The sequence below is a fragment of the Xiphophorus maculatus genome, chromosome 16 (genome assembly GCF_002775205.1).
Source record: "Xiphophorus maculatus strain JP 163 A chromosome 16, X_maculatus-5.0-male, whole genome shotgun sequence".
Classification (NCBI taxonomy): domain Eukaryota; kingdom Metazoa; phylum Chordata; class Actinopteri; order Cyprinodontiformes; family Poeciliidae; genus Xiphophorus; species Xiphophorus maculatus.
In genome coordinates, this window is record NC_036458.1 from 6,062,703 (window position 1) to 6,089,839 (window position 27,137).

Consider the following 27,137-nt stretch of genomic DNA (forward strand, 5'->3'; position numbering starts at 1 on the left):
TGGGTTTCCTTTTGGACTTGTTAACTCTGCAACCTGCTGCTAAGTGGAAGACAATAGCTGGGTGAATGGACAAATTATATATTGCGTCTTAAAGATTCAACAGTCAGTCTAAAATAATAAAATTCACACTGAAATTGAATTATTTTCAAACAAATCCCCTTCAAGCTGGCTTCGATGTATGCCATTAAATCTGTTTATTTAAAACATATTCAAAAATCCTACACTCCTTTGTACATAACGTAGTCTATTTTTGAGAATTTTAGATTTTGAATTAAAACTGAGTAGATGCAGTCCTGGTTTCTTAATGGTGGAATAGCAATTTTCTTAGCTAGCGTTTAAAGCTAGCCAGATAGCTAGCCGGCTATGTACTAGCTTAACTGTTTGTTTAGCTCTCAGTTTAAAATTCCATATCAAAATAAAATAATACATTATTACTTGCCAAGTGAATGTTGTTGTTGACGCTACACGTATTAACAATAAAATATATTGTCAAACTTGTCCGTCATTGTAACTGTTAAAACCTCTAGCTAGCCGCTGTGGTGAACGGGCGGGGGTATAGCTCAGTGGTAGAGCATTTGACTGCAGATCAAGAGGTCTCCGGTTCAAATCCGGATGCCCCCTTCAGTAGCTTTTTCTTGTTGTTAAAGCACAAAGTCTTTTTAAATTGATTGTATAATCAAGCTGTAATAGAAATAGCACTGCTTTCAAAAAGAGCTAGAAGTGTCATTTATCAGTACATGAATAACAGTACAGGAAAAGTACCTCTGTGGAGGATCGGTATTTATTATTGGGGCTATTTAAGGAAATACTAAATCTGGTATGTAGTATATTGTTAAATGTGGATGCCCAACAGTAGTCCCCAAAACCCACACACAGCATTTTGAAGGTTGCAATATTGTTATTTATTTCAAAAACAATTGACAAAACATAGTATTTACATTTTAAATATAACATATTCTCTTTAGCAGCCAGCTCCTTTTTCCAACTAGGAAATAGTTTATTCTATAATATACAGAATAAAACTAGAGAGCTTTGATACATATAAAAACACCTTCAGATGAAATCTGCTGGTATTAAGTGAAATAAAATACAAAATGTACCTTTATAACTCAGAGTTGAGCTTTTTTTTTGATCAACGTTGCAGTTACTGAGAAAAAAGAGGCCACAGGAATTTCTTATCATGTAAACATACATTAATTTCATTAGAGGCTAACTGTTATAGCAGTTAGGCATCTGCAGGCATCTGCTAAAATGTGCATGAAAAGTTGCTTTTAACATTGGAAAAGGCAAGTGCTTTATCTAGAAAAAGATTTGAAATTCTAAAATGGAAAGAACGTAAACAACTAAAAAAATAACAGTGAAAGGTCAAAATGAGTTCATGATTGTCTACATTATAAATATAGACAAAAGCTGACAAATCTAGTATAGATTTAAAACTTATTGGCACCAAGTTGTAAACTCTACAAAATAAATTTAGGGCAATTAGTTTGCAGCTTAACAGTTAAGGCACCCTCCACAATAAGTGGCGCCGCTAATAATAAAGGAGTTTTTAAACAGTGAGCCACCACTACCACCATCTTGACTGGACGTGATGGTAGGATAATGTCGGGTCTAGTCACAGTTTCAGCTATTTTAAGCTTTGTATTTAGCCAAGAAACTATTTTTCTTGCAGCCATTTCCTTAATTATGATGATCGACAAACATCAGCCTTACTTGAATTGGCATGTTCACTTGTTTTTCTAACTTTGCACAGGATACGGACCTCTGTAGAGTTTCAGTTGCATTTCCTTTACAGGAAATGACTCTTGCTAATTATAGCAAGAGTCATTTTGTCTTACGGTGAGGCAAATTTTACTCACTGAATAAATTTAATCAAATTGGATTTTTATGCAACTGCATTAATTAAAAATGTATTTAAAACGCTTTCATGTACTTTTACTAGGGTGGACAAAAGAGTGTTGTTGTCTCACAACAACACTTAAGAAATTTCATGAATGCATAAAGGGATTGGATTATTATGTATCTTTCTAAGAAGATAAATAGTGATAGTTTTAGTTGAAAATATTAAAATTGCAATATAAACGTACAACGACACAGATCTTCAATAATAACAATAAAAAACCAGCCCTGAAACCTTTTAGGTGTTTGTTCAATGTGATTCTAAAGGAATCGAAGCAGCTCTTTGCAGACTCCCACATGAAAACAAAGCATGAGCAGCGAGTCGGCTCTGCCTCAGATGCTATTACACCGGCCCAAACACTGTAAATCATACTGACAATGCAGCATCTGCAGCACAGGACGTTGGCTCAGTTTTTTTTCAGAGAAGTTTGATCCACCCCGGGGAGCATCATTTTGCCACAACGTGCGATTTCATCCAGTCCAGACTGGCAGGAAGACTGCAGGAGGAGAAAGGAAAGAGCCTTTTAATAAAAGGTGGAAAACTAATCTGGTAGTTTTGGTAGTAATCTGGCTTAAACTGAGGTGTGTACTCACCCTTCTCCAGTCAGAGCGCAGCAGGCTTGGACATGCCAGGAGTGTGTTGTGATGGAGTCGAGCGTGAGGCACTGGGATATCTCTGTTGCTGTCAATGAGCCCTCTATGTCTTGTTTATTAGCCAGAACGAGAATGGCAGCATTTTGTAGATCCTACATGAAAAAAAAACAAGAGAAGAACCAATGAGGAATGTTATCATATTTTAACTCAAAAATATCAACACTAGATGCATTTCAATTAACCATAAAATTGCTCAAATTGAAATTACAAAAATAAATTAGATTTTTGTGCTAGGATGGGGTGGTTTTTCAGCAGCATTGAAATAGATGTATTTCACAAAACTGCACTGGAAGCACTTTTTTCACATCACACAAGTCACATGATCAACAGCAGGATGTTACTGCTGGTGAAAACAACAAAGAAGATGACAGGAAGTAGGAGGAGGACAATGGTTTGTTTTGGTTTTCTTGTATGTCTTTTGCTCACACAGCATCGCACAGTTCATAAAAAGTTGTGTCAATCAAATGTGTCAAATCCAAAGCTCTTAAGTAAAATAGCCGACTACAACTTCTCTGAAATGCGGCTCATGTAGACGCTCCCAAGTATATGGGTGTTTTCACTCAAACGCCTGAGTAAAACGCAAACGTCTCCTCTGATGACTGATAGATGATGAGTGCTAACACCATGGGTGAATAAAGAATATCACGTGTAACTGTTTACAATATCGCATGACCAAGCTTATTCACATATGACTTCAATTTCATTTGTTATTTAATGGGAACACCACATTTGTGAAATTCTGTGGGGTTTTTTTACATCGGCAAAATATTGACGAAGATTTGGACACGAGTGTGGAAACGCAGCATTAAGCTGTCTCAGCGGAACATTTTAAGTCGCTGATTCAAACAGCCAAAAAGGAAACTTCCTCATCAAGTTGTGTCATGGGTTGTCAGAACTTGTTCTGTTTTCACAACACAATTACTCACTCACTGAAGGCGGAGGGTGTGTTTCAAACGTGCGGCATAAACTCAAAGAATAAACAAAAGAGTTTTACGTCAAGGAGTCAAACACAAAGAAAACTTGAGATTTCTATGAAAGAAGTTATTTTTAAACACCTGTTATTAAGGCATTGTAGTGGAGTAAAGAAATAGGGCGTCATTTATTACATAGGTCTAAAGTAAAGTAATACCTCATGTGCAAGCATACGATGAAGCTCTTCTTTGGTCACAGTCAGCCTTTCACGATCAGTGCTGTCCACGACCAGAATGACAATCTGAAAAGGCAACCATTTATAGTACGTTACATCACAGATATAGGAGCAATAAACTGTAAAGTAGGGCATCAGTCAGCTTTCGGTTTTTGTCCTGGATGAGACTCAAGAGGTTAATTTTCAGCCTGTGAAACGCAGCATAGCTGTACCTCTGTGTTGCAGTAGTACGAGTACCAGCTGGCCCTCAGACTCTCCTGCCCTCCGATGTCCCAAACCATAAAGTGAGTGTTGCGGACAATGATCTCCTCCACGTTGCTGCCAATGGTGGGTGACGTGTGAACGGCCTCCTTCGTCAAGCTGAAATTGTAGACATTTCAAATAAGGCCCCAAAATGACTTTAAGAGCAGACTAGATCTGCATAAAGTACTGAGATCACTTACAACTGGTAGAGGATTGTTGTTTTACCAGCATTATCCAAACCCACAATGATGACTTTGTGCTCTGCAAGAGAAAAACAAATGTAGTCAAATCTACTTCTGCAGTTTCAAACTGAATGTGCTGAACAACATTTGCCAGTTCTAAGAATAGACAGATCGAGATAAGATAAGGTACAGATGTGTCATATGTACTGTACTGGATGGTATTACAGTACAGTAGTAGTTTCAAATGTTTGGACTCACAAAGTCAAACAAAATACATACACATACAAAAAACACAAACTATACCCAAAAACGTTTAATCACAACGAAATAACAATGGAAAATGTTATATTATAATAGGTAGATTATATGAATACAAAAATGAAAACTGTTTTTTTACCTTTGTCTCCGAACACCGCCATCATCTTGGACAACAGGAACCCCATGATAGTATGTTTAGGAAGTGTATGAAGCGCTGAATACAAAACAAATCCTGAAGAAGAGCAACTTCAGTTTCAATCAACACCTGTTTGACTCTCGAAGCTTTGCCTCGGCATCTTATACCGGTTTCTGCTTCGCTTTTTGCGATAGTGGGAGGCGCCTCTGAAAAACCCTCGGCGTTTCACTGAAGTGATGCGTTAAATGGCAGTGGGAAATATTGGAACAGAAACAGGTGAAGGACTGTAGATTGTTACATAACCGCGTACACAGCTCTGCCTTAAGCTTACAATATGATAAAATGTTATTTAAATACACATTTTTGATTATATGACTGGGTAGGTAACACCTAATGCAGACTTTAATTCAGTATTGAAAAAATATGCAAGGGGGAAACTACTTTTTCACAGCATGTTAAAGAATTTTATCTTTTTTTTCTTAAATAAATGGTGCTTACTGTTTGAGAATGTCTAAATTTTATAAGTGACAGGCCCATAAGCTTTTCATTTAATTTAATTTATACTCTAGCTCTAGACAAAGATGTAAGAAGGAGAATTGTAGATTTAAATTAACTGAGAGCTTAATTTAAATCGAGATAAGTTCAAAAACTGTATAATAGTGCTTGTCATTTAAATATTTCCTCACCTTGTGAAGAAGACCTCATATGTGAAAGACACTGAGGAAGAGTTTTCAGGAAAAAACACCAAAGCATTTATAAACATCAACCTGTTATAAAAGGTTGCTGACCAACAAAAACAGTCATTTTTAAACTTGACTAAAGTTTGCAGTTACCCACATTGAAATTTTGGTGGTCAGATGAGACAAAGATTGAAGTTTTTGACTTCTACAGCAATCGCAAAGTAGCTTTTTAAAATAATTTTTCTTTAAAAATGTAGCTTCAAACAAATCTTGACGTTTGAATTAAATACAATTTACTAGCTTTATTGATTGTAAAATGCCAAAACTGGATTGTAATACATTGTATTTTTAATCGGATGGTTTCTTTCTTGAATTTTCTAAGCTAATATAAGACATTTTTTATACCAAAATAAAAGATAAATATGCCAAATACAACCCCCAAAACTCGCACTGTAACGCACCTGAACACTTTGTCGTGTAGTTAAATATCCGAGCCTGGCCGTGGGTCCCTGAAGGCACCTTCACGTCTCTGCTGTTGAGCCGACGAAAAGATGACGTTTCCATCCCATATATGGAAAGTGTAAGAGATACCGTTTGTTCCCCGCCCTACGGAGTTATTGAGGAACGTTGGTAAACAGAAAGCAAAAACATATTTAAAAAAAAATCCCCTGAAACTTTTTGAACAGTCCTGGGATTTCCTTGAACTTAGTTCCTTGACCTGCAGTTCCTTTAAGTGTTCTCCATAAAATGTTATCAAACAGATTATAAAGTTTCATTGTTTCCAACGTTTACAACAAGCTAAATCAGCTAAATAAAAGTGTAGTTTACCTCCCTTTCCTAAAACTCCAAGGTAAAATTTCATTCCAGTCCAATTACCTGCTGTTGTATTTTTTTAGGATTATGGGTGATTTCCAACAACCGAAATAAAATTTACATTTTGTATTTATTGAATGATATGTGAAGTTTTAGATTTTTACTAACTTTTTCATGTTACCACCACAACTTCAGTGATTTTATTGGGATTTTATTAGAGGGTTGTCTTAAAATTGTGAAGTTAAAAGAACATGTGGCTTTCTTTTTTTCTTATTATTTGTTGTGGTATGCATTTTACTGTATTTAACGCCTCCCGTCTTACCACAACTCTAACTTTTCTGTCACTACATTAAGTAAAGTGTACCTACACACTGCCAGTAATGTTACCTTTACCTTTACTTTAAAATTTCTTTGTAAGACTATTTTATCACAAAGTTACTTCGAGGGCCACAAATGGCCCCCAGGACACACTTTGGACATTTTTGCTCCAAGTATAACATAGCATAACCAACAATAATAATAATACTAGTAATAATAATAGGTTATTATCTTTTGTTAGAAAACTGTGTTTTATTTACATTTGTCCAGGTGAAAGGGAAACATTTTGCAAATAATAAATGTGCTTCTCTATCTAACACACTTCGCCATTTATAAAGAAAATAATCTTACAAATAAATATTTCCTGATTTTTGGGAGAAAAAAAAAGTAATTTAAAAGTGGGAGCTGGAACAAAAAGTGCATATTTTTTATTAATGTTTTTTTATATTACTGTATTTCCATTTCATAGTAATTCGGACCACAAACGTCCTCTGATTTTTTAAAATCAAGATAAATTAAGTGCTCCCATTTGGTAAACTGGGCTAAATAAAGCAGAAATATTTTTCAAAGCATGAACAACCAATATCCAAGTCTTCTTGCTAAGAATATGCACAAGCAATCCAGGCAAAAATAATAGAAGACAATCAGGATGTTGTTCAAATTCACAATTCAGGTGTATGAAGACTTGCAGTTCCCTTTTCTACAGAAATCATACTTCTGTATTTTATTAGACAATTGTTTTTGTTTATAGTTTTCCAGGTGAAAGGGAATTTTTTTGCAAAAAAATACTTTCAAATGACAGTTTTAGCACAGGTGGGAGAGAGTTGGATCTAAAAGTTGCAGGACACTGAACCTCGAAACCTGGATTTGAAGACCTGTACCTAAAATCTGAATAAAACGCAATGGAGTTTGTTGTTGGAATGTGGTAAAAAAAAAAAAAAAACAACAACAAAGAAATACTTTCAATAAAAATATATAAAGAAAGAAATTAACAAAACAAAGATCCTGTTTGCATTTCTGCTGTTCGGCTCACTGTTGTAAGGGTAACGTTTGAATGTAAACCACAACTTTGCAGTTTCCGCTCATGTAATGTCATCTGGCTGCAGATAAAAAAAACACTCTACACAGATAAAAATACCACATCCTGCATATCGTCACTCTGAACGTGCTTCTCATCTAAGTCCTGCCTGGTTTGGTGTGATGCCTAGTTTAGTATTTTTGGTTATTATCTCCCCTAAAAAGAAATGTGGAAATGATATCTGTATCCAGCAAAGCTCCATGACAAGTATGAGACGTGATCAGTTTGTTTTCCTTTCCAGCTTTAGTCTTAAACTAACACAGAGACAATACTACAAAATATGTAAAGAAACACTGAGTTTACTTTTTTTCTCATTTTATTCACTATTACATTTATTTAGCATAAATACTGCCCCATACCTTCTGATTTTAGTTGGCAATGAGTTCTGTGTGGAACATATTTATCAAGTAATGTATTATGACTTTTTAAATCTGATCTTGCTAGGTAATTTTTTATTTAATCTCCACAGTTTAGGTGTTTTGCAGCTAAATGTGAAGAAAGATGAGCATAACAAAGCTTTCCTAAATATTCCCACTTTAGATCAATAAAGGCAATTTTTTAAATCTTCTATCAAGTTATTTTAAATTGTATTTTAAAAATGATTGAAAAGCAGATTCCATTTATTAAAAAATTTATTGCATTCCTTTTCTTTCTCATCTTCCATGTAACTTTCTGACGCCCTGTTAGCGCCCCCTTGCGGCCCCCAATTTTAAAAACAGTGGACTAAGAGACACTGTGGCATTTTTAAATTAAATTTTTAATTAAAATACGAATTTATCCACAGATTAAAAATGAAAGGCAGAAAAAGCAAAATGTAGCTACAATTAGGCACCAATGATACATGTCGTCTTATTATTTTAACAATTGCGATAACGCAACAATAACATTATTTACTGATCATTAATATTTATTTATTCAACCGAAGACAGAGGGGGGCTAAAGCAGCCCACCTAAGACATTCATGGATTCTCAATTATAGATAACTCAGTAAAGACCAAACTTGATCCTATCCCCCACCCTCCCCACATCATGATACTCCTCCTACTATGTCACAGAAGCTGAAGATTAAAAAGAACAGCAAAATGTTCACAGGGAGAGAGAAAAAAAAAACACTAATTCAGACAGAAATTAGGAGTAAGAAGGGAGTGGGGTGTAATATCAGACAAGGTTGCAATTTAAGTGGAAGCTGGGAGTGATTAACCTCACACACAAAAACACTTTTTATGTGAGCAATAGCCCTGAAATGCAGTCGGTGAGGCTGGTGCGAATTAAACAAGATAATTGGGCTACGCTGCAGATTAGCCAGGAGACACACACAGACAAAGACACGGTATGAAAACGAGTGTAACAAGAGTTAAGACATCCCACCCGCTGGTGGACATGGCTTGGCAAGACATTCCGGCACTTGTGATTGTAGGTTTCTTGAAATAAAGGTGTTTAGGGGTGAGAGCGACTAAGGCAGGACACTTCATTCTCACAACTGTAAGTGTTGTTGCGCCGCAGGTGAATACTGAAAGCTGAACCAGCTCAGGGAAGAAGAAGAAGAAGTAAACATCTTTGTTGTGATCTAGCTGTCATGAGTGTAGCGACGATTTAAATTTGATTAAAATATGGCAACTCCTCTATCAGCTTTTTAAGGTCTGAGTGATAAGAGAGAGGCGGCGGTGAAAGACTCAAGACTTCTGGATCCCCAGTACGGGAGAAAGTCCCGGAAGAGAAAAGCTGTGACTCCGAAAAATGTAGAGAAACCCTGACAATATACATATGGGAACATTAGCTGCGTTTCCATTAAACACAAAATTGCGCAAAATGAAATTACGAAAATAAACACGCCAATTTCGAAAAAAACTAATGTTTTCCGATAAAACGTTTTGGCGCTATCGAAGCATGTCTTTCGCGTCCCACGAGTCACGTGATCTACAGCCGGATGTTACTACTGGAGGAAACGTCGAAGAAGACGACATGAAGTGGTAGGAGGCGACGGTTTGTTTTGTTTTCTTTTTCGACAGTGTGCATCGGCACACTTCATAGATAATGGTGTGTCATTCAAACGTGCTGAATCTCTTTTGCGCCTAAATAAGACTCCAACCTCTCCTCTGTCACGTTTTTTTATGACTTATCGCTTGAATGAGCTTATTCACATGTGATTTTAATTTCATTTTTTATTTTACAGAAATGCCTCAATTGCGAAATTGTTTTTTTTTTTTTTTGATATTAGCAGAATAGAAGATTTGCGCACATTTGTAATGGAAACGTGGCTAGTGACGTTAGACCCTGTTTAAGACTGCAGAGGACAGACATGACAGACCACAGTCCTACCAGCCTTCACACTCTACAACTGAAGGAGAGATCGGGTCAGACAGATCACTTGTGCTGTCAGCATAGAAACCCATGATATTCATGCAGTATTGACAAAAGAAAAACAAAACAGATCTATACTTTTTCTTCTGAACAGAAATCAGTGGATTTGCAAGAAGAAATCGATGAGAATGGCATCTGGCAGGTGACGTATATCTTTACATTTTACTGGGATGTAAACACATTTTTGTAAGCCTGACTGGTGTGGCCCCAAACCCACACTTCAGTTCCTTTACCACCAGAATCCTCCCCTCTCCCTCAGTCCTCAGTCTGCATCTTCCTAGCAAACACTCAGCGGATGTAAACATCCTTCCCCCAGTCGTCCTGGTTCTTGTTGCGGCTCATGTTGGACCCTGTGTCCACAGGGTCCTGGCAGTAACGCTCCCTCAGCTTGGCCCGTCCATGAGGCTGCGTCTGGCTCGGCATCGAAGGGTGGTTGAGGTTTTCCTGATCCGGCTCGGCTCCTTCATCTTCCCAGGAGGCCTGTCGACCGTGATGCTGTGCCAGGTGAAGGCGGCTGCCTCCACCACCTCGGTACGGGTCGGGCTCTTCGTAAGGATCAGTCTCAATGTCCATGCAGGAGTCACCGGCCTCAGTGTAGGCTGAGTCTCGGCTGCCCTGGGTCTCCGAGTCGAAGGTGTCTTGCCGGGAAAGGCCTCTCCCGCTGACCCCTCGTAGCTGGCCGCGGGATGAGCGCAGGTAAGCCTGCTGCTGGTGCTGCTGCTGAGGCTTCGAACCCAAGTCTGTCTCGTAGTTATGCAAGGTGCTGCTCCCACCGCACTCTGTGAGACCCCCTTCGCGCTTCTGCTCACCGTGAACCAGGTACGGACCCTGCAGCCAGTCACACCCATGCAAACCAAAAAAGGACATGCAGATGCACAAACAGCAAACCAAACTGTGAGTAGAGAACCAGCAGGGTTAGCAACATCAGCATACAAACAAAATCCTTTGTTTAGTGTCCTCACACATTTTACAATGACCTTGCAAAAATATGTAAAGGGAGCCCATTAAGCAAAATTGACATTTTGAACTTCCATTTGGGTCTCAACTGCTTCTTAAACAGCCCAAGAGCTAAAAAACACACTCACACATCTTTTGGCACTAAGTTCATGTTTCTTGCTGTTTGGAAAAAAGAAGTGTTTTGCTGTTGTCTTGCCTTCCAGAAACCACTTGCTACATTCCTGTTGGTTGTGCAGGAGGCTCTACTTCTCCTTTTCAAAGACGTAAGGTTGATACTTAAGCATTTGTTTGCAGCAGTTCATTTGGATTTAAAATGACAAGAGGCCCTAAAACAGCTTAATCTGAAAGAATCTCAAAATAGACAAAACTGAGCAGATTAAAATCTTAAAAATCTAAAAAAGAATGTGCAAAAATATAATGAACATGTCTAATATAGCCAGTAGATCTGTACTATCCAGTTTATGGAAACATAACAGGATAGTTGATGTTTTTATTAACATTTTGTCACTTTACAACCAAAGCTTCGATGTATTAAATTGGAATTTAAAGTGGCAGACCAACATAAAGTAGCCCATCTTTTTAAAATGGAAGGAATATCATATTTCTCTTCCCGTTTTCATTACATAATGATGCCAGGTTGCTGAATACACCCTCTACCACACTTTTCAGATTTTTATATGCATAAAAGGTTTCAACTCTTGCTTTACTTTACCTCAACATTGAGCTTTGTGGCAAAGTGACAAATACAAATCGAAACGGTTTGAATACTTTTGCAAGGCACTGTCAGTTTGAAGTGCAAACATGTGTTACATTTACTCAGTTGCACATGTTAATTTTGTCGATTAAATTAATGAAACTTACCTTTTTCAACGAGAACAGAATATACCAATGCATCAGTGCCACCTGCTGGCTGATTGATGTCGTAGCAAAATACCCACTAACACCTTCCTGATCTTATCCAGGCCAACTCTGCATCATCTTTATGTTCAATCTGAGTTATGTAAATAAAAATATCTACTTGTAGTTTTTCTGACCTTTTCTTTCTTGTAAGTATAGTTTTCTTTTGTTCTATAAGGGAGATCTGCAAGGTGTTACATTATCATGCAGTAGCCAGGCTCCTACTCAGGCTGCAGGTTATTACGGTTAATGAGTAACCAGCAGTGATTGAAAGGAAACAAGAAAACCGATTACACAAATTACAGATCAATTGGACTGGCCAGAGCGTTAGAGACGGCCTCCACCAAACCGAGCCCTTTCTATTTGAAGAGGCGGATATGACTTGCTGTTTTCAGGACCGGTACCATGGCAACACAGAGGAGGAGGACAGTAAAGTGGATTCTCCTCACAGAGCAGGAGAAACGAAGCCATGGAGCTAACAGGGGGCTGGGGGGTGGGGCAAGGCTGGGGCAGCAAATATTATTTTACAATGGAAGGGGCTTCGAGGGCAGAGGGATTGGACCGGTCTCTTTCACAGTTTTGAGGAGACAGCATTTTACTTCTAGGTGTTCTTAGAGGGGCAGTATTATGTAAAATCAACGTTTTTCAGCTCGACATCATGTTATAATGTCATTCCCTCATCAAAGTGTTGCTTTGATTCGTTTATGCATGTTTGAGAAATCCTTTAGACTCTATGGCAACCATTCAGTTGTGCAAAATGCCTGGGTGGATCTAGCTCCGCCTGCAAGGCAGCTCCGTCTTCGAGTTTCCAAGCTTCCATTTCACAGAACAGCCCTTCTAACAGCTCCACTCAAATCCTTCAGACTAGCCAGCAGGAATTAGCAAACACCTGGTGGAACTGCACATCTGCTGCGCTCATTATTCGAGCTACTTCTCAATGAAATGAAGTACATTGAGATACAAACTTTGTTATGGGGTTAATAGAAGAGCAATGTTGTGATGACTTCCTGAAGGCGGAGTTTCAGAAAGAGTAGGAGTTTTTAAAGAGACAGAAGCCCAATTTCAAGGCATTAAATTGCAAAGTCCAATTTTGTTCAAGTCATGTTTGATATATATATTATTTTAAAACAACAAACAGCAACATAGTTACTTAGTTGTGCCATAAAATGATGTTATATTCCTGGAAAATACATAATACTGCCTTTTTAAACTAGCTGTTTATATGTGAGAAATTTGCTCCATACGCCAACATTCGTACTTTGCTGCTGTCCTGTGTTTTATGTACAGAATGAACAGGGCTTCATGGCACTCTTCCTTCACGTTTACAGAGCTCAGGCGGGATTTGGGTCAAGTCACTGGAGTGCGCCCCTCCACAGCCCGCTCCTTGCTGCTGGACTTCAAACAGCATGCTCCTCCTCTTTCCCCTCGCCGGCCACTGCACCGTCCATGCCAGGCCACAGATCCATATTTCTGCGCAGAGAGGTGAGGACCTGTACCTGCAGGTTGGAGACAGGCTCAGGGGAGGCAGCTAGGGCCGCCGTGGCCATGGTGCGGTTCAGGAGAGGGTTGGGAGGGTTGCTGCTCGGCGGGTGTGTCGCCTTCCAGTAGGCCTCCAGGTAGTCTGCAAGGTGTTCGCATGCGTCCTCCAGCTGGTTCTCATCCAGGATGATGTCAAACAGCTCCTATGAAGTTGTTAATTTTAAAGAGTAAAGATCTACAGCAACCGTCACAAATTTACACAGTTTAGATGCACTGCAGGCTGCAGAGGGTCGAATTATACACACAGGTAGCACTCATAATACTAGTTACCAGTGCTGGGCAGATATAATCTTTGTTTTTAACGCTTTAGTGCTGTTGCTAACTTTAGAAAAGGGTGATAGTATGTTTCTTTAAAGCTGCAGTATGTAAATGTTACTTCTTTTTTTTAAAAAAAAAGCTTTTTACATATTTGTTAAAATTGTCATTATGTTGGAAAAAATATATTCAGATAGAGATGTACTAAACTAATATATATGTGACAGCAAAATGAGAAAGTAGGAGGAACAAAAAAAACTCACAGGTGGACATTGAGCTAGCTTGTCAGCTGCCACCATCTGCACATTCAGATGTTTGGCCTGGGATTTCCCTCTGGATTTAATGAGTCTCTGGAGAACCTGCAGGGAATTGATAACACAGTTGAATGACAAAACAATTGCCACTTGCTCAACTTAGGTATCATGCATCAAAATTCTAATAACGTAGCCAAGCTAACAGGAAAGTCAAATGTGCAGCCAGATGTCTCTATTTCATCCAAATGTAATAATGGTCTTGAAGGTGACTTATTGTGCTTCTTGGAAAAGGTTAGGGAAGGCACACAGCCTAAACAAAACATGTCCATTACATCTTAGATAATGAGATTTTAGTCTGGTCAGGCCAGATTATGTTGAGCTCCTTTGAAAAGCAGAACTGGAGCCACCTGCACAACCAACAAGAATGCAGCAGTGGTTTCTAAAAGGTAAGTTAACAACAAAACACTTGTCTTTTCTAGCAGCCATTGTAAAACGCAAAAAGCAGTAAACCAGCTCATTAAATGTGCTAGAGCTTCAGTTGGGTTGCTAGGTAACTTGAGTGAGCTTGACTGGGGTTGCTAGATAATGACACTACTGCAAGTAAGACACTTGTTGATCATAAGCACTCCGCATGATCGCTCTAATGAAAACTTAACATGAAATATTGTAAATAACATCTGCTCTTACCTTTGGTGAGGCTATTTTGATGTAAACAATAATGGGAGCCAGGGAGGTCTTGGCCAGCTGAGAGGGATGGTTGATGGTGTCTGCATCCAACGCAACAAGCTGGAGGGTTCGGGCCAACTCAAAGATACGTTCAATCTCACTCTGCACTTCAGCTGAAAGCCCAGGAAGCAAAAAAAACCAACAAAAAAACAAAACAAAACAAAAAATCATAAATAAGACTTCTTTGAAGAACAGCATCTCTCTTTAACAACACAGAGTTTCTATAACTTGTGCACAAGTACATAACTGCAATGTTAGTAACTACTCATGCATGTTGAATTATTTGTGAAAAACAAAACAAAACAAAAAAAAAACAAGCTTCCAGGCATGTAAATTGGTTTGGACCACAGTTAAAGTTCCATTTATGCCAAGCTAAATGGAGTGCTGCAGCATCCTCATTCATTTGCACCTTCAGATATTTTGAGTTTTTGTAAGTTGTTTTGATCATTATTAATTCAAGGCTGCCATAGAAGGAGGCGCTTAGAAATGAGGTGCCTGTGGTGCTTTGAGGAGCTTGCAATAAGGCCACAATTTGTCACTAAAACAGAAACATGAAGAGAAAAATAAAAGCATGAAACATCATTTTGTTAGGACGTATTCTGCCATGTGGACCATTCAAGTCTGTGGAAAGCTTGTGCACGATGCTTTTATTGTTCCTCAGAGTGCATTTAGTTTGCTTTAATTGAAGTCTAGTTTGTTTGCCTACTAAATCTGAACTCTGATGCGTACCAAAAAAAAAGCAAACTTTGATCCACCTAAAAACCTAAATCTAGGTTTGTTGCGGTTCAAATGCATATGTGAATACCAAGCGGCCCAGAAACCGTTCCAAAAGCAGGAAGTGAACTACACTGCAGGGCATTCTGGGTAAATACAACCAAAACAAATGCGTTAGTCTGGCACTAGCAGGAGAAATGGCTTGATGTCTTTTGCCAGAAACAGAAAATAAATCCTACAATTGCTAAAATCTGATGCTCCTCCATTTTTGTTTGCATTTAGTGCAGAGGTGTCAAACTCATTTTCATTCTGTGCCATATCAAAAATATGAATTAAAGAGACAGTTGTTCCAGAATGTATTAATAAAACTGTTAAAATATTAATATTTATGTTTTATTTGTAATCAAAATCGTGGTCAGAAATATTTGCAAGGAATTTTTACAATATTTGTGCTAATGTATGATGTAAAATGTGACGTTTCATTACTCACCGTGTCAATCACAGACTATAACTTGACATTAACTTGATATCAATTAACGCTGAGACAGCAGACATTTAAACTCAATATTTTTGACCAATTTTGAGAAGAATTTGAAGTAAAATCAGAAAGATTGTGGGGATCTGATGATTTTGTGTGAATTTTGTGGATTTGTGAAAGATTGGAAGGACTTAGTGATATAATTTGGAGTCTATCGGACCACATAAAACGCCACAGCAGGCCAGATTTGGCCCCTGGGCCTTGAGTTTGACACTTAGTGTCTTTTTCAGAAGTTTTTGTGTCGTTTTCTTGAGTAGTTTTTGGTGCAGCGCCACCGCAGATGAGAGGGGAAATAGTGTTTTCAAATGGTTTGGTTCTTTTGACACAGTGCAGTGAGAAAGCTAAACGCACCTTCTAGAAATGTAACAAATGTGGTAATTTTGGCCCCCAAACAAACTGAGTCTATTGGACTATCGGGTGTGAAAACACCCTTACAGAACTTAGCACTGCTTCTTAAATGGCCTGTTGAAGGGGAGAGATTAAAAACCAAAAACCTGAATAAACTCCTCGCCTGCTTGGTTGAAAGTCAGGGTGCTGCAAACCTAGTGGCAGAGGGAGATAACAAAGAGGCAAAGCAACGCCGCGCGCACACATTACAGTGGCTGAGCGATGGAAAACTACAGCTGGAGGCCAAACAGGGTCTCTGCATGTTGATAAGAAGTCTGAACTTTAGCTCGTATAAAGAAAGAGCAAGCAAAGCTTTCATTAACTGCAACAAAGACTGTGATTTCATACATTTGACTGCTGAGATAAACCTACTCCTCTACCATGAGTTAATAAAGGAAGATCCAGAGGTGTGATTGCAGACATATAAAATAGTTGTAGAATTACGGGTCAAAACTTAAGGTTAGATGCGCCTTTTTATAGCTTCCCTCTGCTTCTGCTGGTCTCTTCCTGCTTGGGTTTTGTATTCTTTCCCTGACTACAGGCTGTCACAAAAAAGTATGAGGAACAGAGAAACTGACAGGCAAGCAGACAGGCAGACAGGCGAAGATGAATATAAGCATATTATGAATATAGTTAGGAGAAAAAAAAAGGCAGAGGGAGAGGGGCTTCATTGTTTTGTTGCGAGGGGAGCATACATACCCAGTACGTCTGAGTCAAAAAGACAGAGGAGGAGGAGGAGGAGGAGGATGATGGGCGGTGGGAGAGGAGGATGGGCGAAGGGCAGAAAAGACAGGATGAAAAGAGAGAGGATGCTGGATCAGACTCAGTCAGAGCTGGAATAAAAGCTTCTAGGTCTTTAGATGACAAACAGTGATGCTTGAAGTCCATGCTCTGCTCATTTCTACCGTCTAACTGCATCTACAAACAGGATGTTCTGGTCTGTGTCACCTCAAACAGGAAGGAAAACATTCCCTGAAAAAAATCTAGCTTTTTTCGCTCACCTTGTTGTTGGGTGGTGAAAATCTTTACAGAAGTATCAAAGAGCATTTCCCACTACTTTCTTACCCTACGCATCTCAAGAAATGTGTATTTTTTAAGCCTCTCTTGTCCCACGGTATTCCTAAAGTGTTAATTCTATTTATTATATTCTTTTTTGTGTAAAAAATTTGATTCAAAATAGTTAAATTGTGACAACGGATGCACTAATCAAGCTTTTACTAGTCCTGTATTTAAGTTACACACAATAGATCTTAATCAAATTTGTTTGAAAAAAAAAAATAAATGCAACCAAAACTGGGTGTAAAAGATCAAATTAAAGCTTTGAAAATGTACACATTTAACAATTATCTCCATTTATGCATCCCTGATAATACACTCCTCTTTTCCTGTATTTCTTGTGCAAAAATATTAACAATAATAGAATAGAATAGAATAGAATTCATAAAATAGTGTTTTCATAAATGACTACTACAAACTAAGCTGTTGCTATTTTCTGATTACTACATAATTATAGCCATCATCATTATAACTTAGGTTTTAGATTATTTTGATTAACTACGATAACTGGCCACTTTATTAAATACCTCAGATTTTATTGAATTGCTCGTTAACACAAATTAAGATTCAGCCAATCACACGGCAGCAACTCCAATCATGTCTACATGTGGATACAAATGAGGATCATAGCTGAATGGATCTAAATAAATTTTTTAGCAAATGTTGATCTCTCTCACTAACCAACATTAAAAAAACAGAATTTGTTTTACATTTTGGTTGAAATAAAACAATCTGTGACATATATGAAAGATGTTGAGCTTACCACCTTTTCTGCATTAATAAATGACGATTATATGATAAAATCTTACTAAAGCATGTAAGATATTGACTCCTTATACTTATTTAACCCTTCTAGGACTACCATTATAAAAGTCCGCATGAGCATCTTTTTACATTTTTGGATGCTGCAGAGTCATTATTAGGAGCACTCCAATGTTCTTTACATCTATAAAATCCTTATAAGTCCTCCTTTCCAAGTTTGTATGCCATTTATCAATAATAACTGATTAAAAATAGAAAATTTGCAAAACAATAACAAGAACTCCATCCGTTTATAATTTTTTTGACATATTTTTGTAAATATGAAGAGTTTCCTAACTTTATTTACCAAAGTTCCCAATACAAAAAAGTTGCACACAAGCCTTCTAAACCAAACACAATTTATTTGGAGTTTTTTCAAAGCTTCGTTTCAAAGTTACAGCCAATTTTCTAAAAACAATAAAACGAGGGAAAATAAAAAAAATGCTTTTATCAGTGCAATCAGAAAAAAGAAGTGCAGAAGATACATTGCACATTGTACATCAACAATAAAATACAAACATTTAAATGAAAGTGTGTCAGTCTTTGTGTATTCACATGAGAAAATGTCTGTCCACATGACAGACATTTGCAAGAGCAGAGCCAAATAGCACGTGCAGGAAACGGAAATGACTTTCATGAAATCTCACCTGAAGTCATGTGACATTTCATGAAATCTCGTAGTATTTCATTCTGTCAACGTCAGAACAACACAGGAAGTGATTGGCCAGACCCGAGCTGATCTACAAATAGAGGGATGGATGCCACATCATGTTTGTGGACCCATCCTTTTTACTATAAATCTGTGAACTCGTCTGCGCGCGCACAGCAACTCGGGGGGGATGTTTAGGGTCGGAAAAGGAAGCGCAATTCTTACAGTTTAATATGCAAAAAAAAAAATTGCTCTACCTTACGTGGTTCGAATTCTACCGGCATTTGAAAAATATGTATGCATCTCAGATCGCCGGCGATCTGGTAGCCCGAATCGGGTTAAGAGAACCCACACTTCAGAAATCCTGAACAATTGTTTCAATGTTTACAGCTTTCAACTAATAAGCTGTTGTTCAGATCTCATCAAAGTAAAACTGGATGATTTTAAATGATTTGTGGACAGAAATAACAAATTAAATCTGTTGATATTTTAAATTTTAACAAGCCCACCATCTGTGTTGTCTGAAAAGTAAAAAAAAAATAAAATGCACCAATACGTTTTTACTTAAAGGTAATTTGGGTTTAATTTCTAATCAAAGATAGAGTCGTTATCCTTTCTTTAAAAAAAATGTCTATATAAATAAAAACACAGATGTAAACACAGATAGTGAAAGATGCTGGGCAACAAAACACAATGGATAGACATATTCTAATATTTACTTTATGTTGCATCATTTCACCTTGAGAGAAAAATGCTACATTTTCCTAATAGCTTTTTTCCTCTTCGGATATAAAAAAGGCAGTCTTACCCAAACTGGAGCGGGTACTGGAGCGCTCGATGATGGTGTGTTTACTGGGGTTGTTGAGGACTGAGCGTTTGGCCAGAGAGATGTCTGCTGTCACGCGTGTAATAGATATCCTAAAAAAAACAACAATACATCCCAATATCTGAGTAGGGCCAGCATTCGATTAATCTATCAATTATTCTCATGATTAATTGCTTAATCTGGTTAAAAAATTGGCACAATCTGCTGATTATATATATATTATATATATGTACAGTTTTGGTTTAATTACATTCTGAATATGTTATTCCCCCCAACAAATAGCCTTTTTTTGAGTCTATATGCTTCAGTAAATGATTAACCAATTTGTAAATTAGTTGACAATTAATCCGATTAGTTTGTTTAATCAATTAATCAGATGAAAATTGGCACATGAATATGTTGGCCTCTTTTTGAGTCCGGTTAATGATTAATCAATTATTAAATGAGTTGATGATTATTTAAATAATTGCTTCATCACAATTAATCCGATTAATCTGATTAATCAGATGAAAAATTGGCACATTCTGCAGATTATTCTGCAGACTAAGTTACTGCTCTGAATATGTTGGCTTCTTTGTGAATTCAGTTAATGTTTAATCGATTACTAAATTAGTTGACAATTATTTTAATGATTCAATCATCACTATTAATCTGATTAATAATTTCAGCCCTAAATAAGAGGGAGGCTTCTCATTGTTAATAATGGGTTTTGCATGTCTTACCTGCCCTCAAACTTGTGTTTCAGAAAGTCAAAGAGTGCTTTCTGCATCATATCTGTCACCTAGGAAGCAAAATCAGACATGAAGAACATAGAAAAGAACTGAATTTAGGCTTAAATTAGCAGCCATTGCTTCGTTTCCTTCCTTACCTCATAGCCTTTTAGTGAGGGTCCAACGAGGATGATGGGTCTCATGGAGGGAACCACGTCGTATGGAGGAACATGCTCCATCTTACCCAGGGAAAGAGAACATCAGAATTGGACAGAACCAAAGCTAACACAGACTCACGCTCACACATAAATCCGTCCCCCCCTTATGAGAGAGGTCGCAGTGATGGATGGCGAGTCTCAGACGATGGAGTCCATTTGTTTTATTAAGTGTCTGGGTGTTCAGAGGGAGGGATTGATTTTTGAACTCAGAGCACTGTCCTATATTTCCTTGTCTCCATAATTAATGCGTTCATAATTAAACCAGACGCCAGCGTGTCAGGAGAGCTCTCGTGACCGAACCGTGGCTCCAAACACAGACGTCAAACTTCACACTTCCCTCCTTTTGTTATAGATGGGAACAGTTGCAGCAGTCATATTACATTACTAATTGCTACTACAGTCATGTGAAAAAATTAGGGCACCCCATTAAATATTCAGCTCTCCATTAAGAAGTGTTCACATATTGATGTCTAACCTTATGTTTTATTTATCTCTGGAAAAGAAAGTTATTTAATTACTATTAAACAACAAAAATAAGCCTTTTTTCTTACTCACTTATTATTCTTTCTTGCATAAATTAAGTTATGGTTGGTCTATGGGCTATACAAAACATGTGTATTACATTTTTAACACAAAATAATTCTTAGATAATGCCTATTTTACGCTGTTTTAGGCCCCCCAACTCAACATTTACACTTACATGAAAATGGCTGCAAACAGATGCAGAATTATGCAACTGTACAGATTTGAAAAGTAGAAGTGGAGCCTCCTGCACAACCAAAAATAATGCAGCAGATGGTTCCTGGATGTTAAATCAACAACAAAACAATTGTTTTCTCCAGCAGCGCATACAGCGGTAAAACTAACTCAGCAAGCGTCCTGGCGTTCTGCTTGGGTTGCTAGGAGACAAGCTGGGCTCGGCTCAGGTTTCTAGGTAACAATCAGGAGGCTTCTTGAAGTGGCTCATTTTCAAGACTCCAAAAGACATTAACTTATTGCGAAAAAACAGCTGAGTGTTTTTTAAGTGCTTGGAATATTTTTAGAAGCAGTAGAGACCCAAATGGAAGTATGAAACGTGCAAAATGTGAATTTTGCATTTTAAAACAAATCTACTGTATATCTACTGTTTATATCCACACAACATTTCAATGAGATCAGAATCTGACCTTAACTATACAAGCAGTCACAAGTGTTTTATACCTTTAATTTTTGGTAAAACCAGACTACCTATCCTGTATTCTCTGATAACGATGAAACCGGATGAAATTTATTTCCCTTCGTGGATTTTTATTCCAAGCGTGCCCACTCCTCTGTGTGCTGCTACAACACTTCAGGCATCAGAAAGCACTAGAGCGACCTGTTCAAACATTACATTACATAAACCTGAACAACGGAAGATCGTTTCACCTCATTTCTATTCACCAGCCAAAAATACATGGTGTAAAAATGTCCAAAATGGTTCTTGCCAATAAAGAGGGCAAAGCTGGAGAGCTGAAAACATCAGCTCCACTGGTTGATCATGACTAAAGCAGGGATAGCGCACAATTTAGAGCTTTAGCTCGATTGATAGATTACATCACACATGAATTAAAAAATAAATAACATTTGGGAAGAAGGCCTACACCAATTCGACTCCAGCATAAAAGCTTCTCATTGCTCTGCTTATTATGGATATTTTATACTCTGTCGTATAAAATATTTCAAGCTCTGGATTTTTAAAGCATTTTGGCAAATTAGATTTCATTTGAGACAATGCTTTTCCTATAATTTCCAAAGCAAATAAAAAAATACGCAACAAATCCTATGAGAAAATTAAAAAAATTCAAGAAAATCTAATGAGAAAACAGACTTTTACCAGGAGAGGGTTTGAAATGATTAGTCAAACAAAACAAAATCAACCTTCATTTAATTTAACAATCATTGCCTCATTAAAAGTCTACGTATAAAGAGCAGAGGTGTCTCTAATTTTAGCACACATGACGTAATAATGAAAAACATCTCTGTTATTCCTGCATCCACATCTTTACCAGGGTTGGAGGACAGCAAACATAAATGCTGCCCATTGCTCTCACAGCTGAAATAACCTCATGAAAGCTTTTGATGGGCAGAAATTACACAGAGAAGCATGACTGACTGTCACTCACATCAGGTATCATAAATGGGAATGAAAGCATGTCGGGATGCATTACAGCTGCTCTCTGATTAACGAGGCCCTGCACCTGCACGCTGATGCCCGTGATACTGACTCAGGGGAAATGACAGAGGCGTCAACATGAGTTAAAAGCCTCTCCGTGGATTATTTTCCTCTTCTTTTTTTTATAAAGAAACCGAATAAACAGTTGAATAGCCACTAAAGGCTGCTCCATGCAGAGGATAAAGAATGACATGATTAGATGTTAGAGCAGGGGTGTCCAAACTTTTTGAGTCAAAAGTACTCAAGGGCCAAGACAGTTCAAAAAATTAAGTAGTCCGATTTTATCCATTCAATTGTTTTTTTGTAGGAAAGGGTTGTTATTCGATATAGATCCATAACTTAAATTAGATTTGCTGTATTAAAAGAAAGGCGCCTAGTTTTCAAATTATTTTGGCTCAATTGAACAAATTTATTCTCAAAATAAGAACAGGATTTGGGTTTATATCAAAACACAATGCCATATTCATCCAAGTTTAATAAACTGAATAACAAAAATTTAATTGGGTTCTATGGAAGATGATTAGGGTCACTGAAAAAAGAAGAAGAAATTATGCCTTTTTCTCTCAGAAAAGTTTATAGTCTGAACTCTTTTTTTTTCAGTGGTTCTGATCCTCTTGAGCAAAGTCGGCTTTTTAGTAAAAGTCTTAACTATAATTTGTGTTGTACTTTACATTTTCCATTGTAAGACAATTACGTAATAATTTCACCTTGATTGATCTGCATCAGCAAAAAGGGTCAAATTTCTATCAACAGTACACTGCGGTTGGGGGCCTCACAAATTCAACTGAAGGGCCACAAATGGCCCCCAATCCGCACTTTGGACACCCCCCCGAGTTAGACGTTAGTGTCAAGAACAAACACTCACCGACTTCTGTTTCTGTTTAGCTGGGCCACCTACAGCATCATTCCACACACAAGCAAAAACAGACAAAAAAAAAAGCACAAAAGCACGTTTAGTTAATAACAGGTTCAGATTAGAGAAACAACAGAGGAGGAGAAGTTTTATTATTAGAGAGTTTACACATTCTCAGCATTCGAGAAGGAGCCTTTTAGGGCCAAACAGGGTCAGATTTGGGAGACAGAGTAGCAGCCGGGATGGTTAAAGTGCAAGCAGTTAGTGAAAAACAAGGAGCGGAGGTAGAGAGGTTAACTCCGGTTTCCTCTCGGAGGTCAAGTTCAGGAATGTTGGAGGAGGAAGGCAACAAGACGTCCCTATCCAGTCTTCCTTAGTGTTACCTTCTTAAAGAAGGGCAGGCGGTGGGCGTTGGCCTGGGGGGAAGTTATGCTGCCAGAGATGCCCTTGGGGGAGCGAGGGTCACCCTGGGACTCATGGGGCTCCTCGGCATCAAGGTCGAGAGGGTCAACATCAAAGGCTGCTGTGGATGTGTCCACGGGAGCTATTGTTTGAGTGGACAGTTCGGACAGAGAAGGAGGAGAAAGCAGGATGAAGAAAAGCAAAGAAAAAGGAGAAAATAATAGAGAGACACTAGCTGCGTTTCCGTTAACCACAGGATTGAGCAAGTTGAAATTCAGAAAAAAAATCTGCTTAATGGAAACGTGCCAATTTTGAAAAAAAAACAAAACATGTTTTTTGATGAAAACGTTTCTGCGCTGCGATGTGGATTTTTCCCAGCTGTATCAAAATAGATGTAGTTTGCAAAACTGAAATGAATTTTTTTTCCGCATGATCAACAGCCAGGTGTTACGAAGAAGACGACAAGAAGTAGCAGGAGGATGATGGTCTTTTTTTTGTCTCACAGCATCGCACTTTTTTTAAAAAAGTTGTCATTTGAATCTTTTCTGTAAAATCGCTGGCTACAATTAGCCGCATACTTATACAGCGGGTTTTTGTTTTTTTGACTGAATTATGCATATTTATCATAATCTATAATTTTTATTCACATGTGATTTTCATTCCATTTCTTATTTAATGGAAACACCACAACTGCAGAATTGTGTCTGCATTAGCAGAATGTTGACAAATATCAACGCTCATTTGTAATGGAAACGCAGCAAGTGAAAGGAGGAAAAAAGCATGAGAGGCATCAAGAGGGAGGCAGAAGATGAAATAAGCTGTGACAGAAAAAATGATTTTAACAAAAAAAGAAAGAAAAAAGAACACAACAGATCACCACACGGCACGCTGCAGATGTCAGGTGTAATAGCGAGAACAGCAGAGAAGGTGAATTCAGTGTGAAAGTAGCTAAACTTGAAGTGTCGATGTGAAAGAAGTGGGAAACAGGAGGAGCTGTGAAAGGAACTGAGAGAAAGTAAACTACAGAAGAGAAGAAATCAAGCTAAGCGATGGTGTCATGGTGGTGGGGGTCTTGTTTTAGAGGGTCAACCTGGAATTTGGCAAGCTCCGTGAACTGAATGTTAATGTGTACCGTATTTATATAACATGCTGGAAACAAAGGAAACCGGAAATGTGAAATAATCCACTTGCTTAAGGTAGATTATGGAATGCAACAACTCTCTGATTAGAACCTGAATAGATAACTTACAAAAATGCCACACTTTACGTGATTTCATCATTTCAGGAGGGTTTAGGTGTATGCTTGCATTTGAATAGTCATCCTTTCTCCAGTTTGCAATGATTATACAAAATACAACTGAAATTATTTCCCAAAAGCAACAAACATTTTACATTTTTGTTTGTACGTAACTCCATTTAATATGAATATTCCACGCCACTTCTAGTTTCAAATACCTGAGACCCAATCCTGCTTGGAGTGTTACCTTGGGTTGTGTTTAAGTTGCATGTAATTAATCTGCAGTGAATAGAGTGCATCACTGCAAAAACACAAAATTTTACCAAGTATTTTTGGTCTAGTTTCTAGTGCAAATATTTTGGTACACTTGAAATCAGACAAAACTAACTTACAAGTAACTTCTCAGCAAGACATAGGGGCTTGTTTTAAGTCAACAATTCCTTAAATTATACTTCCCTAAATTCTGTTCATACTGGAAGCCAACCAGTCTAAATTCACTCCAATTCTGCTAAGTGTAGTCAAATACATTGAAAAAAGATAAATGGCTTCAACTAGTTAGAAGTGACTGAATTAAGTTTATCCAAATGAATATGGTCATTTGTCAAGTTTATTTGAATTGGAGCTGCATTTGCTATTTTTAGCAAATCCAGCCAGAATGATCACAGGAGTTTGTGGATTAGATAAAATGTTTGCTTGAAGTTGTTTGTTGTATGATCATTGAAAAAAAAGAAAGAAAAAAGATTCAAATCTCCAAATCAACATGAAATTCGTGCCGATCTTGAGAAAATGTACTGCAGTTTTAGAGGTATGAACCTCCATTTGACAAATACAGTTAAAGTAAACAACAATTGTTTGTGTTGATTTATTTTTGTTTCAGCTACAGAGACACAGGGATGCAGACTCACACAGGCCAGACATACTTAACAGCTCTAATGAGCGTAGCTTGTTCTCGTCTCTATTTCAGTCGCATCCTGAGTGCTAATGAGTGACCTCCCAAGACCTCTTACACTTTTCTGAGGAATCCGCTGAGACATGCCATGATTCATTTCATGCTTGAATAACTAGCCAATTACTAAAATCTTCATCTAAAAAATCAAGCAGCCGTCTCATTTGACTATTCCTTGATTCAGGATTGCAAACACAGCAGGTTGTTTGTTTGATCTTACCTGTTCCTGGCGGGGTAGGCCTGCGGGTTCCTACGGCAACATCCAGACTCGAGCTTCCTCCAGATTTACTGTAAAAGTACAAGGAAGTAAAATTAGTTGTGTTTTAAAGTTAACTATGTTTCCTTGAACAGGTTACGATATGTTTATGGGCTAAATACAAAACATGTTCATTACATATTTTGCATAAAACTATTCTTAGATAATTAAAGGTTTCAGTTTTAGGGCCTCCTGTCACTTTAATAAACTGCTGCCCTACCTCAACGTTTACACTTTCAAGTGAAAATGGGTGAAAACAGATGAGTAATTATACAACTATACATCTTTGGAAAGCAGAAGTACAAGAGGTTACTGGATGGTAAATCAACAACAAATCACTTGCCTTTTCTAGCAAGTTTAAAACCAGCTAGCCAAATGGCATGGCACTCAGCTGGGGTTGCTAGGTGACGGGCTGGGCTGGGGTTGCTAGGTGACGGGCTGGGCTTGGCAGGGATTGCTAGCGGAGCCTTCTGATTTATGACGTTACATTCTGAAGGGTTTTAAAACATTACAGTTTCCATACACCAAAAAGCATTAACTTACTGCCAACTTCCTAGCAAATGTCTGTAAAGACGGCAACAAAAGAAGCCGGGTGTGTGTGTGTGTACTGAAGAAGTTCAGAGTAATAAAGTGACTCACAGCTTTGCTTAAGAGTCTATTTTGGTGTGTTTTACAGAGCCTAGTGGATCAGGAGTGATTCATGTTTGACCCCTTTTTTGAAAAGCAGGGATGTTGTTTGCGCTGCTGGTAGTGTAGACACAGAGGACCTTTCACCGTTACCTGGAGCTGAGCCGATTTTGTCTCATCCGCTGCTCCTGCAGCAGGCGGGTGTTCTCCAGCTTGACCGGGCTGGGAATGAAGCCCACCTCACAGCCCTCCTTCACCAGGCGTCCAATCCACCAGTCATTGTTGTATTTCTACGCATACGGCAAACAGTGAGATATCAGCACACA

At 38.0% G+C, this 27,137-nt stretch overlaps 2 protein-coding genes and 1 non-coding gene across 7 annotated transcripts in view; 1 reads left to right on the forward strand and 2 right to left on the reverse strand.

The window, feature by feature from the left end:
• Positions 1-549: 549 nt before the first annotated feature.
• On the forward strand, positions 550-621 carry trnac-gca. The gene has a single exon. It is a non-coding gene; the product is annotated as a tRNA-Cys (tRNA).
• Positions 622-886: 265 nt separating this feature from the next.
• Positions 887-4,721, reverse strand: LOC102217150 (ADP-ribosylation factor-like protein 5B). The gene is made up of 6 exons (XM_005796751.2): positions 4,523-4,721; positions 4,144-4,204; positions 3,913-4,060; positions 3,683-3,766; positions 2,494-2,645; positions 887-2,396 (listed from the first exon to the last, which is right to left on the reverse strand). Exons 1-6 carry the CDS (start codon positions 4,566-4,568, stop codon positions 2,348-2,350), a joined length of 540 nt encoding a protein of 179 aa, XP_005796808.1. The 5' UTR covers positions 4,569-4,721; the 3' UTR covers positions 887-2,347.
• A 4,871-nt stretch (positions 4,722-9,592) lies between these two features.
• The window catches only part of cacnb1 (calcium voltage-gated channel auxiliary subunit beta 1), a 42,420-nt gene continuing 24,875 nt past the window's right edge, over positions 9,593-27,137 (reverse strand). For 2 of the 5 annotated variants that reach the window (XM_023348945.1, XM_023348949.1), the window contains 11 exons: positions 26,965-27,101; positions 26,149-26,216; positions 23,727-23,887; positions 20,237-20,317; positions 20,091-20,149; positions 19,351-19,460; positions 16,736-16,744; positions 14,359-14,510; positions 13,681-13,776; positions 13,120-13,305; positions 9,593-10,597 (listed from right to left, as the gene is read on the reverse strand). In XM_023348945.1, the coding sequence (XP_023204713.1) occupies positions 10,058-10,597; positions 13,120-13,305; positions 13,681-13,776; positions 14,359-14,510; positions 16,736-16,744; positions 19,351-19,460; positions 20,091-20,149; positions 20,237-20,317; positions 23,727-23,887; positions 26,149-26,216; positions 26,965-27,101 (1,599 nt within the window). In that variant the 3' untranslated portion in view covers positions 9,593-10,057. Of the gene's footprint in view, positions 10,598-13,119; positions 13,306-13,680; positions 13,777-14,358; positions 14,511-16,735; positions 16,745-19,350; positions 19,461-20,090; positions 20,150-20,236; positions 20,318-23,355; positions 23,385-23,726; positions 23,888-26,148; positions 26,217-26,964; positions 27,102-27,137 lie in introns of all 5 variants that reach the window. The other 3 variants (XM_023348947.1, XM_023348946.1, XM_005796669.2) reach the window with 3 other exon arrangements.

Excerpts from the sequence above, each read along its gene's own strand:
- LOC102217150 (XM_005796751.2), bottom strand. The coding sequence starts at position 4,568 with ATGGGGTTCCTGTTGTCCAAGATGATGGCGGTGTTCGGAGACAAAG. Across the intron at positions 4,205-4,522 it reads GGCGGTGTTCGGAGACAAAG|AGCACAAAGTCATCATTGTG; the intron begins GTAAAAAAACAG and ends TTTCTCTTGCAG. Across the intron at positions 2,397-2,493 it reads TGCGCTCTGACTGGAGAAGG|TCTTCCTGCCAGTCTGGACT; the intron begins GTGAGTACACAC and ends CTCCTCCTGCAG.